Here is an 18,704-nt window from a genome sequence, read left to right on the forward strand (position 1 = left end):
GGGCTGCTAGCACAGGTTCACTCTTGATCTGCCAAGGCAGGAAAGACACTAAAGAGGGGTTAATAATCTTTCTTACTTTATTCTAGTCTAGTTTTCTCAGAAGAGAATTGCTGATAATGGGAACACAACTCCTACAGCATTTCCTAATCACCGTTTTCATAGGAGCCGGCGAGAAGGGGAGGCAACTACCCCTACGTCTCAGTGGGGTCAATCGAGGCAGAACAGTTTGTGCATTCCCCTAAATCCTCTCAAGCCTCAATGGGGGCCGGTTGAGGCAAACACAGATTCCCCCCCCAAGCCTTAATGGGGGCTGATCAAGTCACACACAGCATTCCTGCTTGTGCATTCAACCATAAGGTTCCCCACCCACTGGCCAGTGCCCACCTACTTTACAAGGCAACAGACAAAGAAGGCTATTGCCAGCAATAGCCTCGCAAATTTACATCCCCTCATCCTTATATCTCACTGCACAGTCGCAGGGGATGTTTATATTATTCATCATTATATAATGCTGCACAAGCATGATGGACTTGTTTTGAACCATAACTGTGGGAACTCATTTCTAATATCTGGGAATAAGAGATTGTTATGGCTATGGATCCTGGGAAACTGAACTCTAAGAAATAATAACAAAAATCTACTTTACACACTAAAATCCACTTTACTTACACTAAAATTCACCTTACTTACAGAATCAGTTCATACAAGTTTTCCAATGTTTCTTTGTATTCCTCTTTTTCCTTGTTTCTTAACAATACAATAATAAATCAATCATGTACCATAATTTACTTAGCCATTCCTCAATGAATGGACATATATTTTATTTCTGGTTGTTTGCTAGTACAAATAGTACTTCTATAAATATTTTCTTATGTTCAGAACTTCCTTGCTTTGACTTCCATGGGGTACATATTCAGTAATAAGATTTTTGGATCAATTGCTCATAATCTTCTGTCACTTCGTATTTTTGCAAATAAGATTTTTTTTTAAACTATTGCTGTCTTTGGCTACTATATTTCTCCACTTCAAATATTCTCTGGTAAAAACATTTTCTGGACTTTTCTGGCATCCTTGTTGTAGGAACTTGTTTTATATCGGTTAAATTTTCCTAAGAATGAATGATAAACAATTAACGATTTTTACTTATATCCATTTCCCCTTTTTCAAAATCTACACAGCTTTTTAAGATAAGTCAGGTTGGAGCCATTTTATTTCAGTGTCTACTCATCTTGTGCTTGTGTGTGATGGAAAGAGCACTGGTCTTGGAGTTGGGAGAGACATAAGACTAAAATCTCATGGACATATCATTTAGCTTCTCCAAATCTCAGTTTTCTTATTTGGAAATTAATAACTTTCTAAACAGGGGCTCAAAGATGTTCATGTATATAAAATAGTTGGTATGTCTTAAATCACTCACTAATATTAACGATTTTTATCTTCTAACTTAATGTAAGTTTTGATCTTTGTCCTTACTAGTCACTGATTCTAGTACCCACAAACAGGTGATTACAGAATTGTTCCTCTGACCCCAATCATTTGTTTCCTCTCATTTTTGTAAATGGAGTTTAGCAGCTTCCTCTTCTTGAAAAATATATTCATGATATATAGGTTAGCGCAAGGCCTTTTGAGTAATTTACAAGCCTTTGGCTTCTTTTATTTTTTTTAATCCTGAAACAGCTTTTGCCATCCTTCCTCTGTGCCAGCGTCAGCATTAAGGCACCAGGAATTAAAGGGTATGTTCTATGTTGGTATATGAGTTCTAGTTTTTTGTGCTTGGTTCCTTAATGAACATTGAGAGGTGGTGAGATGACCAAGTGTCTGAGGAAATGATTTTTCCTGTTGCCCTTGAAATCAAATAGCTTAAAGAGCCAAGACTGAGAATGAAAGTCACCTGGTCCTGTTTCAACAAGATGTACTATTTGCTGACTTTAGTTATTGTTAAGGGCTGTTAAGGGTCCTCTGAACTTGTCTTTTTGAGTTAACATATTTTCCAGAAATGCTGGTGTGTCAAGGACAAAGCTCCCCCTGAGCTGACATAATTTGTTGTTTACACTCCAAGCTGGATCCTCTGTCCCTTGGGAGGCAAGACAGGCTTCAGCCAGTCTCTGCCAGGCTGGGAAAATGGTTGTGCAGCTGCGGTCCTTTGCAGATAAAGTGGACCCTCCTATTTTCATAGTCTAGCAGTTTCCAAGGGAAAAGAATGCAAATTCGGCTTTTACCATCACCTTGCTCTTCCCCTTCTGGAGGGCTTTTGTCCTTTTCCCAACTCTTACTGTATCTTTCTCCTCCCATGCTATGCCCCTTCTTGTTTTTTCCTCCTCCTTTTGTTATACTGTTACAAATATGCAAACTTCTATAAGGACTGTGAATTCTTTGGGTTCCACATGCATGTTCATTTCTCTTGTAATTAACCTAGTTGCAATTGCTTGTTGACATTATCCCTACTAGGGCCATCAAGCATTATAGGGGAAAGCTGAAATATATTTTAAGACATCATGGGTGCATTAGAAAGAATGTTAATCTTTTAGTCAAGAGTCCTGAATTGGAATCCCTTGCTCTAATACAAGGTGTATGATGTTCGGCAAATTGCTTCACCTTTCTTCATCTACATTTCCATTGCTCAGGTACCACCTACAGCTGAGAATGGTGGTTAGGAAAGTTCTTCATGAGCCTGACAAATCTATGCAAATGTAAGCTGTTTGGGCGTTCATAAACTACTCTGCTAAAAGTGATTCTGTCACTGGTGCCCCAAGGCAAGGCTTTGCCAGTGTTTTTCTCTTCTTGGAAGTTGGCAGCATTCTTATTCAGGCATTTATAATCAAATGGGTAGTGGAATTCAGAGGCAGCTCTGGTGCATATGGAAAACATGAATACATTCACTCTGTCAATATGGTAGACTGTCTTTTTGATAATTGGGAAGGTGGTCTTATTTTCTCCATCACTTCTTAAAGCATTACATTGATATATTCAGCACTTAATGCTTGATGAATTAAATAGCATCTTTAATAACTTGGCATTTCTCTTATGGACTAGTCAATATTCTCTTTTGTATTAGTTATTTATAGGTGTCAACCTTCTCAAGCAAGATTATAAACTACCTGAGGACCAAGACTATCATATTTTTAGCATATGGTTTTGTATACCATAGAAACTATAGGACAAAGGCTTTGCAGATTGCTTGATAAAGGGTTTTATTGGAGAAATAACTGTAGAGTTGACAGTGGAAGTCATACAATGTTATTCCACTATTTTAGGTCTTCTCAAAGAGCAGATCAAAGCATTTCCGTGGGTCATGTGTATGACAATGTAAGTATTTCATAGTCTTTGCACATATTAAATGCTTAATAAACATTTTTTCATTCAATCATTCATTCATTCATTCATAATCCTGGTCAAAGTGTTCAAATTCAGTGCCTCCTGGTTAAAAAGGGGAGGGGGGAAGACCACACACACACACGTGTCAACATGTGAACCTTCTTTGGCTCTGTCCATTTCATTCTCTTTTTTTGTTTTTTGCAACTATAATTTTTTTCTGAGAGGCAAGACTAGGAGGTTGGAAGAAATGACCTTTCACTATAGCCCATATTGTTATAGATTTATGTCTCAAATGAAGAGCAATTGTTTCTATCAGTACATCTCTATATGGGCTTAATAATTCTGAAAAAAAAATTTCCTCGTACCATACAATCTGTTTTCTCCTTCCTTTTTCCCCTCAGACAACTGGTCTGGTCCAACTTGAGTATACCATGATACCAGAGGATAGTCATAAGTACTGGAGGTGGTTATAATTTGCAAAGAAGAATTAATTATAAATTACTTAACTGGTTACAGTATGTTAGAATCCTATTAATAAAAATAATAAAAATACCTTACTTTTAATAACTTGAAAATTACATCAGAGAATCTTGATCCATTACACTCTGTTCTGTACTGATACTTTGGTTTCTTTGTCTTCTTGTTCTATCTCCTTTAGTTTTTAACCCATTTAAATCCAATCCTGATGCAGCCAGTGAACCTTCAGGCTGGCCATGCTGGACCATCAAGCCACAGGCCCCCAGCATCATCTAGCAATCAACCAGGTAACTGAGACTTTAAAATTTGAATCTAAAATGGATCATTCTGGACTGTTATCAACTGAGTTCTGATTACAGGAAACCTAAAATATTAGAAAAATACATGACTAATAACTATTTGCTTCAAGTGGTAATTTTAAAATTCCATTCTTCCTAATTTGAGCTATATGAGATTTACTTTGTAATACATGTCATATCCCATTGTGAAAAATTCCAAGGGACTACCCATGTTATTTTGTTGTATGGAATTTGGTTGACTGTTTTGATTGCATTACATAGGGTGATTGTAATTATCAGTGGTGGTTTTAAGTATAAATCAAATGCTCATCCAAAACACAGTTTGTGTTTCTTTCTCTCCTTGTTTCCTAACCTCTATAGCAGGGAATGATCTTCAGCCACCCCATTACTATGAGGTAATGGAGTTTGACCCTTTGGCTCCAGGTGCCACTACAGAGTAAGTTATTCTAAAAATCCTTCATTCGTTTTTTGTGTGTCTCTTTCCTTTAACAAGATAGTCAAAAGGAGTTAAATGATAGGTTTAATTTTGCATAGGTCTTGGTGAAAGTTGATGGCATAATTAAAAATGACTTATCATCTCATCTAGAGGCTATTTGAGATTTAATATTTTTGTGGTCCTCAAATTAATTGCAACCCCTATATTTTTTTAAAGTAATGAAATGAAGTATGCATTAATGGACTCACAGATATATGCCTTTAAAGAAAATTGAGGCCCTTTTTTTTTTTTTTTTGCCTGAAAAGGGCACTTCTAAGCGAGTTAACAGTGGCAGTATAATAGCCCTACATAAAGTTTAAGTACGATGTTTACAAAATGGAAAAAGCACTTTGGTTTTTTTTAAGGGTCTTTTTTTTTTTCTTATTCCTAAGAGGACATGAATACTTTAAAACTTGTTTTAGTCTACTGATATACAGCAATACTGTTAAACAAGTAATTCATTAGCCACAGTGCAAGAGCTTTAACTGATATGACTGGAGTATTTATTTAATTTTCTGATTAGATGAGAGTTAACTCAAAGATTCTAAACTAGAATGACTGAAACAATGTTTTAGGATTTAAACTTTGATTTAGTTACAAACCTTCATGAAATATATTTCCTGGTGACCCATTACCCCAAACATAGACCTTTCATTTGGAAGTATGCAGTTAATTTGATGTTTTACTATAATTTGACATAACCATGTAATGGGGTAAAAGACAAATACAAAATTAAAAGGATAGATGAAATCATTGCTAGCAGAATATGATTTGATTTTTAAATGTACATATATATATGTGTGTATACATTATATGATCAATGTCAGAAAAACTGCTGTCTAGAACAGGGGTTCTTAAAATGGGGTCTGTGAACTTTAAAAAAAATTTGATAATTTCAGAATAATTGGTTTTTTCTTTGTAATCCTCTATATTTTATTTTATTCATCTAAAAACATTATTCTTAAAAGGGATCCATAGATTTCATCAGTCTGACAAAGGGGGAAGTCCATGACAAAAAAAGTTAAGAACCCTTGATTAAAACATTAAAATATCAAATAATATGAATAAACAAGGGAAAATGACTAAATGGAAATTCCATGAGTTGAAGAACTCAAGTTGATAAAAAAAAGAAATGGTTTTAAAGATAGTTATAGTCTACTTAGCCTAAAACAGAAAACAAGTAGATAATTTAATTTTAATACCCTTCCTGCCCTATTTTAAAATCACAACAAATAATGTATAGTCAATTTAGCAACTAATTTTAGCCTCCGAATTTATAATTTCAAAGATTAACTCCTACACACATTTCATTGTGAAGATTAAAATAAATTTCTGTTGAATATACCAATAGTTTTCCTTTTTGAGTTAGTAAAAATGAAACTGAAAAAAATCTTGGCTTTTCTTATTGCAGACCTCTTTATGAAGACATTGATGCTAAATTTCATAAACCAATTCAGAATCATACAAATGGTTGAAAGGTAAATATTTCAATTTGGGATAATTTGTTACATTCCTTTGAAAGTGTCAGTAGCTTGGGCATCTAGGTGGAGCAGTGTAAAGTGTGCTGGGCCTGGAGTCAGGAAGACCCTAATTCAAATCCAGCCTGATTATATAACCCTGGGCAAGTCACTTAACTGCTACTTACCTCAGTTTCCTCATCTATAAAATGGGGATAATTTAAGAATAAATAAAAGTATCAGTAGCACACAAAATAGAAATGTTACTCTGCTTAATCTCTCAAATTTATTAGGAATTTAAGACACTATCATTTCAGTAACTGAGATGAGACCTTAGCTACATTTGCTACAAATCACTGATCAGAAATGCACTAATTTATATGTATTATGTTAATATATTTTAACAACAATATATGAATGTCAACATTCACATACTGATGTTAATATGTGTTAATACTGATGATTATTAATACTGATGTTAATGCATATTAACATCAATATTAACAAAAACTATATAGACCAATGACAGTGTCAGAATCGGGTTAGAGGCAATGTACGAGAGGCACAGGAATGCTTTCTGGGATGACAGAAAAAAGGATAGTTAAATTCTTAAACAGATGACTCTCTAGAAAGGGAGATACAGGAGCAAATTTAGGTGATAATAACAACAAAAGATAGCAATAAATCTTTTTTGAAAGGGAAGGTTATGTCTTAGAAGAGCATACCAATGTAAAAGACTTAGTAATCTTTTACTGACTGGCTTTTGTTGCTTAGTAACACCACAGGCTGGGCTCCATTCCTTCTTGTTCAGTCATATCCAACTCTCTGTGACCCCATTTGGGGTCTTCTTGACATCCATTCCTTCTGTCTCTTACTTAATATCACAGAGTAAAATTCTTAATTATACTTTGAGGATCAATTGTAAAAAAAACAAAAGAAAACTTGGGGTTTATTTTTTTCTCTTTCTAGAGACTTCTTGCCCAGACACCTTGGGACAGTGACCATTTACCTAGTAAAGAGCGCCACAAGTAGTAAACTTCCTTCACAAAGTAACAAGTTTTTCAAAAATAAGTCTAAAACGTTGCCTAAATTTACTCAAAGGGTAACATGCACAATTCCTGAAAGAGGTTTACTGTTCATCTAAAAGTTTTAAAGGTTTGGGGATATATTATATTCCCTAACCACCTTTACTATATAGGTAAAAAATAGTGATATAGTCATTCAGCATTGTAACTTTTTTTTTTTTATTACAGATCTTTTTAGATAAATCCATCATCATATCCCTGTGATACAGTAGCTGAAAACTATTTTATTACTTCTTGAATAAATCATAAAATATTTGATAAACTGGAATTATAATTCGGGAAAAATATTGTTTAAGTGCCTTCACTTAATTAAAATTGAATGTAAAAATAATTTTGCACTTCTGAAAATATTTTTGGCCTTTATATATTTTGAGCTGTGGCATAAAGCCTTTAATTATTGTAGTTTATATTTCATGTTTGCAACAGTCACTGGGAAATATATAAAACTGATTTTTAAATGATTTTTAACCTTAAAATAAAATATATTCTTTTCTTTTTACTGTAAAATGTATTCTTTTTAGAACAAAGATTTTGTTCATAGTAAACACAGTGAAATTATACATTTGTGTTATAAAGGTAAGTAGTATGAAAGGAATAGACAAAGGAAATAATATTAAAAATAATTTAATACATACATAGTCTCTTCACAAAAGAGTTTTTGATGCCAAGAAAAAGCACATAGTACCATACATAATACAGTGAGATATTAGTATCCAAGTGTTTGGAGCCCTCACTATAAATGTAATCTGGTAGAAATATTAAATACTTCATTTCTAATTTATAAGGCCATTCTTTCTACACCAATTACCTCAAATTAAGATATATAAGTATTGCAAATATAAAAAAGCAATTGAAGCTTAATGGGAAAAAACAATTTAAAGAGCTTAAAATTCAAATCCTACATTTGCTCTTTGCCCTAGATTAGACAGTAATCCTTCTTCTTCTGTATACTGACTGTGCAGTGACTATTTTTAACACACTTTATAAGTTTCCATAGGCCACTGGACCTGAAGCCTGAAGTAAGAATCCAAATAAAAGTAGAAAAGTATTTCTCAATTCTCAGATATAGCACTACTCTGGGGAAAAATATCATGTAACAACAGTTCTGGAACTGACAGCCTTCTTTTTTATTTCTTTCAATTTGAATAATAATGCACCTGCAATTTTAAAGGTCACTGACTTCAGAAACAGATAAAAAACAAAACAAAAAATCGCAGCAAAGTGCATCCCAAGATGGCCATGATGGCATAATGAAAAGACTTGGCTAGTGAGAGACCTTGGTTCTAGCCACAAACTAGCTGTATAGTATGTCAGGCAAATCATTTAATCTCTCAGAGCTTCAACATTTTCATTTTTAATGGAAGAGATGAGCAAGATACTCTATTAGCACAACATTTTAGAGCTTAAAAGCCACTTTGGTACCTATGTGATCTTAGCAGATCATCAGTTCCATACCTGCATGCTTATGAAATTAAGCAGATCTTTTTTTTCTAATACCCCATCCCCAAAAGAGATTAATTTGAATGCTGTTTTACAAATATGCAAATATGGTTTTAAGTTGAATTTTGCACATAGATTTTTCTTCCGGAGTATCTTCATTCTTATGATCTCATAATATAAAAGATTAAAAACAGTAATTTATGAGGAAAATATTACAAGTACATGTGATTCTGGTTTAAAATAAAAAATAAATTTAAAAAAAAATTGCCTCATTAATATTCCTCTTTCAAAAAGACCGCTGAGAACATGATTTCTCAAGAACTTATAAAACTGAGGCAAAAGAATTAAGAAAGGGCAAAGGAAAGCTATTTCTCATTTCAATTATAACCTGGGACTGGCAATTTATATCCTTCTTTTGCTTCAAAAAACGTGTAAGAGAGAGTGATCACATTAACTTTTGCCATTTTGGGATCTTCAGCAAATTCAGGATCAATGAAGAAAAATACTGGCATGTCTACTTCTTCTTGAGGATTAAGCCTTTGTTCTTCAAAACAGAAGCACTAGAAAAAAGAAAGAATTAACTTTTCTACCTTTACAGCTATATAATTCTATGATTCACACTGAAAATAGTATTCCAATTAATTTTTATAACTTTATCACTTTAGAATTCAATACAGAACTAGTAAATTTTAACGTTTGATAGAACTTGGGTTTAGACAACTGCAGCCTATTAAATGGTCTAGTCTTAAGTTGCTCTAGACTTCAGTCATTTCAAATCTTGAACAAGTAACTAGGGGAAAAAACCTTCAAAGCTTTGAATCAATTTATGCTTCTATTTTTGGAGTAGTATGACTTTCAAGATTATGTTAATTTTTTCTTAAATCATCCAAAAGCAAATAACAAATTTAGTGAGATAGTAGTTATGCTATCTATACCTTAAATTTTTTATGATGAGTTTTTACTTAGCATACCTGTATTTTATTAAAATACTGTCCAGCTTCAAATGGTACAACATTATACGTAGAAATTCCAATTACTGGTTTGTCAGTAGGATTCTTAGCTCTGTAAAATGCCAGTGCAGTCTCTCCTGGTACCACCTGTTTTGCAGAAAAAATATACGTACTTAGTCTACAATTTAACTTTTTGGCTGTCAACTGCCTATCAATTTAATCATTTATCAAACCAACAAATACCTAAATGAAATCACAGAATAAGATTTAGAACTGAGAAAGGCAAAAGAGATCAGCTAATCCAAGGCCTCATCTTATAGCTGTATAAATGCAGGCCAAGGGCAGCTAAATAACATGTTAAAGTCATTGTGAGAACAGAACAGGAAGAAATGTTTCAGTAACTAATACCTGATAAAACCTGTAAGACCTAAGCCTTGTATAAACAAACAGGAAGCACTATCCATAAAAATTCAAATTTAAAACAAATGAACCCCAAACCAAGAATGTCATTTTTATGTGACGTGCCTCATAGAAACCCTCTCCAATTGAAAAAAAAAAAAGCCTATTATTATTAAGATTTTACAGATGAGACACCTGAGATGCCACAACCATTATGGCAGGGGGAAGGATTTAAACCACAGGTTCCCAAAGTGGATGATACTGCCCCCTGGGGGCACTGGAACAATCCAGGGGGCAGTAGTAGTCTCGAGTGCAATTGGGGGACATTGAATAAAAATAAGGTGGTGGTGAAAGCAGAAGAAGAGAAAATTTCGAAAAAACGATTGTATATCCACGTTTCATCTGTTGCATAACAGTTAAAGTTGTAGTAATTACATTATTTTCCAAATAAACACACAAAATGCAAGCTATAACCAATCAGTGGATCAGTGGTCAAGTCCACCAACAGGTCTCAACAAGCAAATACTGCCAGGTGAGCATGCCTTGCATTGTCACGAAGTCCAGCATGCATGAGCAGGAATATGTGTGTGTAATGACTTGTTTACAATACAAAACTATATGGTTATATGATACAATATTGCAGCATCAAAATTTCAATTCAGGAACAATCCCACAAATTTACAATAAATTATGAAATTTAAGATGCATCATTCTTAAAAAAAATTTTTTTTCAACTGATGAAAATCTTAAAAAAAAACATTAAAATGTTAAAGAAAGTAGATTGGGGGGAGGGGGTGCTGAGTAATTTTTTTTTTTTTTAAGTGAGCAGTAGAACCAAATAAGTTTAGGAACCTCTGATTCTAAACCCTGGTCTCTACCATGCAGACATTCAGGCTGTATCCTCTAATACACTTAAATTCTTTGAATATGGATGCAAATTAGGCCATTTAATATGTATTCTTTGTTAGGTGATTAAGATCAGTGACTTTAAACAAAAGAGATTACAAGGGATAGGGACTGGTTCCCAGATGAGGACACTCCCTTTACCTGAGCAGGTCACCACTTTACCTGCAACTTGGAGAATTTGTCTAGGATCACACAGCCAGTATGGGTCACAGGCAGAATTTGAACCCAGATCTCTGAGGCCAGCTCTTATGTACACTGCCTCTTAAATAAACCATATAAGATTTGTTTTTAAAAGGAATTTCAAAGTATGTGCTGGAATGAACGCAGATTTCTTCTTATGTCTTCTCTATCTACCTTCTAATAAGAAGGATCAACAACAATCTGGAAAGGCCTTAAGTATCCAAGAACAATCTGATTACAAACTTACTAGAGCAGGGCAGGGAGAAAGAATATATTTTTAAGATTCCCTACAACAGTTCAATACTATTCATAAGACTCATTAAGTGTCTTAGGTGTAAAGCACTGTTGTGAAGTAGATATATGGTGCCTACTCTAATGAGACAGAAACATAACTAGTACAAAATGGTATAAAATAAGTATATTTGAGAGGTTTAAAAAAAAATGACTTCTCTGTGATGGATGTACATGTGGAAAGGAGATTATTACTACTTAGAGAGGATCCAGGAAAGTTTCCAAGCCTTGATGCTCAGAGCTAGAAGGGATACCAGCTTCATCTAGTTTAAATCATATCTGATTTGAGCAAGAACTTCCTCTACGATGATCCTGACAACTGGCCATTCAGCCTCTCCTGCATTGGTGAATTTTCTACCTTCTGAAGCAGACAATCTTAATTTTGGCCAGCTCTATCATCCAGAAGATTTTCCTCCTACTGGACCAAAATCTGCTTCTTGACAGCTTTTCCCCATTGATTCTAGTTCATTCATTCATTTGTATATTCATTCAACAAATATGATTAAGTGCCTATGTGTGCAGGGCACTGAGCTATGTACTAGGGAAGATAAAAGTTTGGATTAGACAAGGTTCACAAAGTTTACAGTAGAGTGGCCAGATAGGGAACAAATGCAAGTAACTATGATAGATAGGGCATAAATAAGGCTGAGTTGCAAAACAAAAAACACACTATGTAAGGTCAGGTTTTGTTCCCAACCAGGAGAACTTGGGGCAATACTCTTTGAGTTGGGTAAGAATTCAAAAAGTAAAGGGGAGAAAGGGCAAAGGTATTTAGGGTGACCAGGCACAGAAGACCAGGTAGGTCTACTTGAATGAGATTGCCAAAGGAGAGAGTGTAGAGAGATGAAAGTCAAAGACAGGTCCATAGGAAACACCAGCAATGAGAAATCTGGAAGGAGAAAGGGACTAGTGAAGGAGTGGTTAGATAGGCAAGAAGAGTCTCAAATCAAGGAAAGAGAAAAAATATCCAGTAAACAGGAATAATCAATTGTGTTAGAAGCAGCAGAGAGGTCAAGGAGGAAGAGGACTGAAAAACAAAAGGCCATTATAGCTTCAAGGATTCTGAGGACATTGGTGAAGGACAGAAGCTAGATTTCAAAGTGCTGAGAAGACTGGACAATGACAAAATGAAGGAATCTCCAGATAAAGATGAGTCAGTGCCTAGATGAGCTAGAAGGATTAGAAAAAAAAAAAGACTGAGGATATTAGGTATCTGGAAAACTGAAAGAAGGAATGATGAAAGATGCCCTGAGAAAGAGGAGCCAACTTCAGAATCAGGAAAAGGACAGATCAGGGACCTATGTATAAGGCTTAGTGAAGAAGAGTGATACCTGTATTTTTCTAGCCTAAAAAAAAAAATATTACAGTAGAAATTGAGAAATGGAGGAGGAGGGGAACTGAAGAAGCTAAGGCAGGATGCCCTCAATCTCCTTAGAGAAGGTTAAATTCTGTTCAACATAAGTAGGGTATGGGAGAGAAAAGAAAAGGTCTGAAGCACACAAAGGAAAGAATGAATGGAGAGTGTGAACAGAGTGACAGACTTTTTAGTCATGACACCAAGTTCACCGCCTTCCTTAAATCTTTTCTCCATACTAAATAATCCTAGTATGGCATGCTCTCTGGTCCACTCCCAAACCCAGTCACATGGCTCAGATATCAGGATGTTGGGGACAGAACTTTAAGAAGGGGTAGGGAAATGGACAAGGAGTCAGTGAATCAAATGAGTGGGGGAAGGAGTAAGAGGAGTACCAATTGACTGCACTGATTCTGAAGCCAAGGGTAATGAAAGTATCCCAAAGGAGGAGGTGGTCAATAGTGTCTAAAGCTGCAAAAAAAGGTCACTGGGAGGGAATTTTAAAAGGGTTGTTGGTGACCTTTTTGAGAGCAGTTTCATAAAGTGGTAAGGGAGAGGTATTGAGGAGAAAGTAGATGATGAGGAAGTAGAGGCATCATAAACTGTAAAAACTTTCAAGAAGTTTGGCAGTAATGAGAGAGAGAGAGAGAGAGAGAGAGAGGAGTAACTGGCTGGAATAGAAGTGTCAAAGAAAGGTTGTTTAAGGTCCTAGGATTGTAGACCATGTTTGCAGAGCAGGGAGGGAGAAACAAGAGGAATGAAAGACAGGTAATGGTTTTTGGAGGGAAGGTCAAGTGAGGAGGATTGAAAATAAAGGGGAAAAAATGTTCTGGCTCTCAAGTTAAAGAGATTACATAGTTTAGCAAGTATTTTAATCAGGGTTTTATAGCAGTGATGCTAACGCTCACCATGATCATTTCATGAGAATCCAGGAGTTCCTGAAACCTTGTGACACTCAGTTCTTGGAAGCAAGGGTGGAAAAAATGTATGGGAGTGGGAGAGGAGAGAAAGAGGAAGAGACTAGGCAGAGGGAAGGAGAGAAACACATTAACATGATTAATATTAGTCATAATTTATAAATTTTTAGATGTGATTTTCTAAAGATCTGAAATTACTTAAGAGTAACAAGAATTCATTTTTGAATTAAAGTTATTATCTAGTCCCATCCTACCTCTAAAGCTGACCCCTCCTGATGGCCTATGGAGGGTCATACCTCTCTGGGCTTTAGTTTACTCATTTGCAATATGAGGGGTTTGAATAAGATAAAGGTTCTTTCTACCATTCAGCATGGACTACTAAATGTGGCAATCACTTACATATATTTCGGTTTGTTGAGGCCTAAAATTCCAGTGAAGACTTGCATGCACATCTGCATTGAAGGTGACTTTAATGATTCGATCCTTAACAGGTACCATAGTCTCAATCTGGTCTGAAGCATGACCAGCTACAGGTGACCCACCAAGTCCTGTGGTCTGGGAAAAAATTATTACAAAGTATATTAAAAACAAGATTTATAGATTTTTAATGAAGGTGCATCATAATCATGAAACGTTCCTTTAAAACACTACCACAGGATTAAAGGACACCTGATCTACAGTGGGCAGCTAGGATAGTGTGCCAGGCCTGGGGTCAAGAAGATTCATTTTCCTGAGTTCAAGTCTGGCCTCAGACACTTACCAGATGTGTGACCCTGGGAAAGGCACTTAACCCTGTTTGCCTCAGTTTCCTCATCTGAAATGAGTTAGAGAAGGAAATGTCAAACCACTCCAGTATCTTTGCCAAGAAAACCCCAACTGAGGTTACAAAAAGTCAGACACAGCTGAAACAACTGAACAAAGACAAAGATCTACAACTAGAAGGCACCTTAGAGGCTAAAGATTTTTTGGGGGGGAGTTGGGGTTAAGTGACTTGCCCAGGGTCACAAAGTTAAGTATCTGGGTTGGATTTGAACCCAGGTTCTCCTGACTCCACCTAGCTGCTTCCCCCACTACTCCCCCAAAAAAGATTTCAACCAAGTCCTGAAGTCCCAAAAATATGCTTTCCCAATGGAGCAGAGAACTACTATTTTAAATATGTCTTCAAATAACTGTGACAGTGCTCCTAATTGCTTCAAAATATATAAACATGCTATGCTACCATTTAAATTTTGTTATTATTAGTGCACCTTTTAAGATAAGTATGGAATACCTACATTTGTACAATCATTTTACTTTTAAATGTTGAACATCTTAACTAATTTCCAAATCAGTTCACTAAACAAAGCAGAAGCTAGCACTAAATAACAAAAGGCATCTGAGGCTTTATTCTAGTGGCCACATCCCTAAGAACCTGATAGTCCAGTCATTTAGTCAGTTCTAGATCAATCTAATTATATTCAATTGAAAGCATTTATTATGTTCCAGACATTGTGCTAGGCATGTATAAAGAAAATATCAAAGCAAGAGTACTTGTTTCAAAGGGCATACATTTTAAAGAGGAAACAACAGGCATATACATACACATATGTATATACATGTGTATATACATATCTACAAAACACACAAAGCAGATATAAGATAAGCAGGGATTGGGGGATAGACGTACTACCAGGAAGGGCCTTATATTAAAAGTGGCACCTGAGTTGAATCTTGAAGGAAATTCCCAGGAATTTCCAAAGTTGGAGATGACAGAGAGTTCATTCTAGGAAAAGGCGAGTCAGTGCAAAGACATTGCCTGTCATTTGCAAAGAATAGAAAAACTGTAAAATGCATGGGAGGAGTAATGTGTGATCAGGTTGGAAAGGCAGGATGGAACCATGGTTTAAAGAATTTTAAATCATAAAGAGGAGTTTATATTTAATCTGAGAGAGGGAGACACAGCTTCATCAAGTAGAGTTCAGACCTGAACTTTAGGAAAATTACTTGGCAGCAGTGAGCAAGAAGGTAAAGATAGAAGGCAGCAGGCAGGTCTGTTTAGAGGCTATCTCAATTGTCCAGAGAAGTGAGGAGGGCCTGAGTGGAAAGTGATTGCCAGGGGAGAGATGTAAAGAGATGCTGCAGAGGTAGAACTGACAAGATCTGGCCATTAGCTGGGAATGTCAGGTCTCCAAGTCTAGCTGTGCCTCCTAATTGCCTAACAAGCAGGAGCCTGGTCTTCTCTAAATGTCATTTCCTCCAGGGCTCCATACAATGTTCTGTACCCAAACACCACATACTTTGTAACCTAACCCCTCCCCCCCCTGCCTTTCCAGTTTTCTCACACCTTACTCCTCAACTACTACTTTGTAACCTAACCCCTCCCCCCCCTGCCTTTCCAGTTTTCTCACACCTTACTCCTCAACTACTACTTTGTAACCTAACCCCCTCATGCCTTTCCAGTTTTCTTATACCTTACTCCTCAACTACTACTTTGTAACCTAACCCCTCCCCCCCCTGCCTTTCCAGTTTTCTCACACCTTACTCCTCAACTACTACTTTGTAACCTAACCCCCTCATGCCTTTCCAGTTTTCTTATACTTTACTCCTCAACTACTACTTTGTAACCTAACCCCCTCATGCCTTTGCAGTTTTCTCACACCTTACTCCTCAACTACTACTTTGTAACCTAACCCCCTCCTGGCTTTCCAGTTTTCTCACACCTTACTCCCCCCAAACTACCCTGATCCAGTGAAACTGGCTTCATGGCTGTTTCAAGAACAAGACACTGCATCTTTTGGCTCTGAGCATTTTCTCTGGCTGTACACCCTACGCATGGAATGCTCTCTCTCCTGTCTTTGCTCCAACTAAAGACCTCCCTGACTTCCTGTAAGTCTCAATTAAAATCCCACCGACAGGAAGCCTTCCGTACCCCTCTCAGTTTTAGTGCTTTCTCTCTTTCCATTATTTCCTATTATTTGGTTGCATTTTTATCTCCATGCCAGGTTGTAAGCTCCTGGAGAGCAGGGGCTGTCTTTGGTCTCTTTTTGTATCCCACCACTTGGCACCAAGTTTGGCACACAGTACGTGCTAATTAAGTGTTTCTGGAACTGAACTTAATAAATATTTGATGAATGAATGATTGAATGAATGATAATACGGGCAGTGTCACAAAGGACAAAGTGCGGGAATCTCCAGAGCAGGGAGCTGGTTAACAGCATTAAAAGATGCCCAGAGGTCAAAGAGAATAAACACTGAGAAGTCACTGCATGGAGCAAGCCTGCATTCACACAGCGCCTTTGTAAAAGCTTGCAAAGCACTTCACGTAAATTATCTCACTGGATCCAGATCACCAAAGACAAGGAGGGGTGGGCGCTATTTTTTACGCCCCTTTCACAGATGAGGAGGCTGAGGCCTGGAGAACCCAAAGTCACAAAGGGCTGTAGGGGGCCGGGCTGGGATTCAAACCTCAGTCCTCTACAACAGACCCAGACTCCTTCCCGGTAAGGTCCCGTCCAGTCGGCGCGACCTTGGGCCCGTCCCTCCCTGCTCCGGGCCTCGGTTTCCCGGCGGGTAGGAGGAGCCTCCGGGTCCGGGTTGCCGGCGGCTGCCCTACCTGGCAGTAGAGGCGGTAGAGGGGCACGGCGGCGTACGAGGCCCCGATCATGCCCACGGCGGCCGCGGCCACGTACGTGAGCACGGTGCGGTTCCGCCGCCGCCACTCCTGCTCCTGCTCCCGGGCGAACGGGTTCGTGCTCTTCGGCCTCCACGGCGGCTGCCGCTGTTGAGGGGCCGCGGCCCGGCCGCCCCACCAACCCCAGCAAGCCTGGAGAGGCTTCCAGTGGGGCCGCCCAAACACCGCCATGGCAACCCGGGCGAAGCGCCCGAGCCCCACTTCCGGCCCCGGAGAGCGCGAGATCGGGCCCTCGCGAGCGTGGCTGCTGGGGCCCCGTGACGTCAGAGCGCGCCGTCGGCTGGCGCGGCTTCTCCAGCCCGCTGCGGCGGCAGCGGCAGCGGCAGCGGCGGAGATAGCAACGGCCCCTCTTCCAGCAGCCTCGGCTTCGGGGACGCGCTACGGCGGCCGAGCGGCCGGATTGTGGGTGAGTTCGCGTTTCGCTCCCGGGCTCGAGCCCCTCCCTATCCGGCCCCCAAACTCCTAAGCTTCTGGTTCCGCGCGTGGAATCTTCCTCGGTGCCAACCCACTCCCGCTCGAGTCTGGGGCGAGAGTTCCGCTCAACCGGAGACCCCGCCGGCGGCCTGAGCCCCTCCACCCACCCCCAGTTACCTCTCCCGATACTGATAATGAAAGGAGGCAGGCTGAGAGGGAGAGCCCGAGTGTGACTCGCGCCTCTGCCCTTCTTGCTGTGTGACCTGGGCAGCGTCGCTCAGCCTCTCTGGTCCTCGGAGCCCAGCTGCACCAGGAACGACCTGGGCTAGACCAGAGGTTCCTTACATTTTGGGGAGGATTGTCACAGACCCCCTGTAGCATCCCATCGAGCGCGCTTTATTAAGTCCCTACCAGGTGCCGAGCACAGTGCTAAAAGGCTGGAGACAAAGAGAAAAACAAACCCCAGCCCCCGTTCTCCAAGAGCTCGTAGTCAAGTGGCAGCCTCGTAGACCCGATGAACTCCCCGACCCCACCTCACTCCCCAAGGTTTTAAAATTCATAAAATACATGGGATTTTAAGTCAAGTCGGCAAGCATTTTTTAAGAGCCTATTGTGTTCGGGGTGCTTTGCTAAAGGCTTAACAAGTATCCCACGGAGGTAGGGGATACCTTTATTCCCCTTTTGCACATAAGGAAGCTGAGGCTGAGAGAGATTGAGAGACATGTCCAGGGTCACAAAGCCAACACTTGTGTGAGGTGAGAATTTGAACTCAAGACTTTTCCAAGTCTCTGCCCTCAAGGAGCAGGGGACAACAGCGCATGAAAAGGAAACCAATTACCTTGAAATACAGTGATATCAAAATACTTAAAATGGATTCTCCCTGTTGATAATCCCTGGACCAGATAATTTTTTAAAAATTAAATTCTGTCAAATTTTTTTTCCCCATCCTACGGGCGTTTGTTTTTGTCCCTTTCTGTCATCTTCCCCACTCCCAAACAAACAAACAACAGCAAACCCCTTGTAACAAGTAAGACATAATCAAGTAAAACACATTTCCACATTGGCCAAAATAGAT

General features: G+C 38.4%; 3 protein-coding genes across 7 annotated transcripts in view; 2 read left to right on the top strand and 1 right to left on the bottom strand.

Moving 5' to 3' along the window:
- Positions 1-7,607, top strand: part of TOM1L1 (target of myb1 like 1 membrane trafficking protein) — a 50,018-nt gene extending 42,411 nt beyond the window's left edge. Inside the window, exons 12-16 of one of the 2 annotated variants that reach the window (XM_072646743.1) lie at positions 3,255-3,306; positions 3,974-4,079; positions 4,452-4,527; positions 5,978-6,044; positions 6,993-7,607. In XM_072646743.1, coding sequence (XP_072502844.1) covers positions 3,255-3,306; positions 3,974-4,079; positions 4,452-4,527; positions 5,978-6,041 — 298 coding nt within the window. In that variant the 3' untranslated portion in view covers positions 6,042-6,044; positions 6,993-7,607. The remainder of the gene's footprint in view (positions 1-3,254; positions 3,307-3,973; positions 4,080-4,451; positions 4,528-5,977; positions 6,045-6,992) is intronic. The other variant, XM_072646744.1, reaches the window with a different exon arrangement.
- A 109-nt stretch (positions 7,608-7,716) lies between these two features.
- Positions 7,717-17,489, bottom strand: COX11 (cytochrome c oxidase copper chaperone COX11). Its single transcript, XM_072646745.1, has 4 exons — positions 17,138-17,489; positions 13,945-14,100; positions 9,520-9,645; positions 7,717-9,108 (listed from the first exon to the last, which is right to left on the bottom strand). Exons 1-4 carry the CDS (start codon positions 17,384-17,386, stop codon positions 8,926-8,928), a joined length of 714 nt encoding a protein of 237 aa, XP_072502846.1. The 5' UTR covers positions 17,387-17,489; the 3' UTR covers positions 7,717-8,925.
- STXBP4 (syntaxin binding protein 4) overlaps positions 17,442-18,704 on the top strand; it is a 242,270-nt gene continuing 241,007 nt past the window's right edge. For 3 of the 4 annotated variants that reach the window (XM_072646739.1, XM_072646741.1, XM_072646742.1), the window contains exon 1: positions 17,442-17,621. The gene's annotated coding sequence lies outside the window, so the exon portion shown is untranslated. The remainder of the gene's footprint in view (positions 17,622-18,704) is intronic. The other variant, XM_072646740.1, reaches the window with a different exon arrangement.

The sequence above is a fragment of the Notamacropus eugenii genome, chromosome 2 (genome assembly GCF_028372415.1).
Source record: "Notamacropus eugenii isolate mMacEug1 chromosome 2, mMacEug1.pri_v2, whole genome shotgun sequence".
Classification (NCBI taxonomy): domain Eukaryota; kingdom Metazoa; phylum Chordata; class Mammalia; order Diprotodontia; family Macropodidae; genus Notamacropus; species Notamacropus eugenii.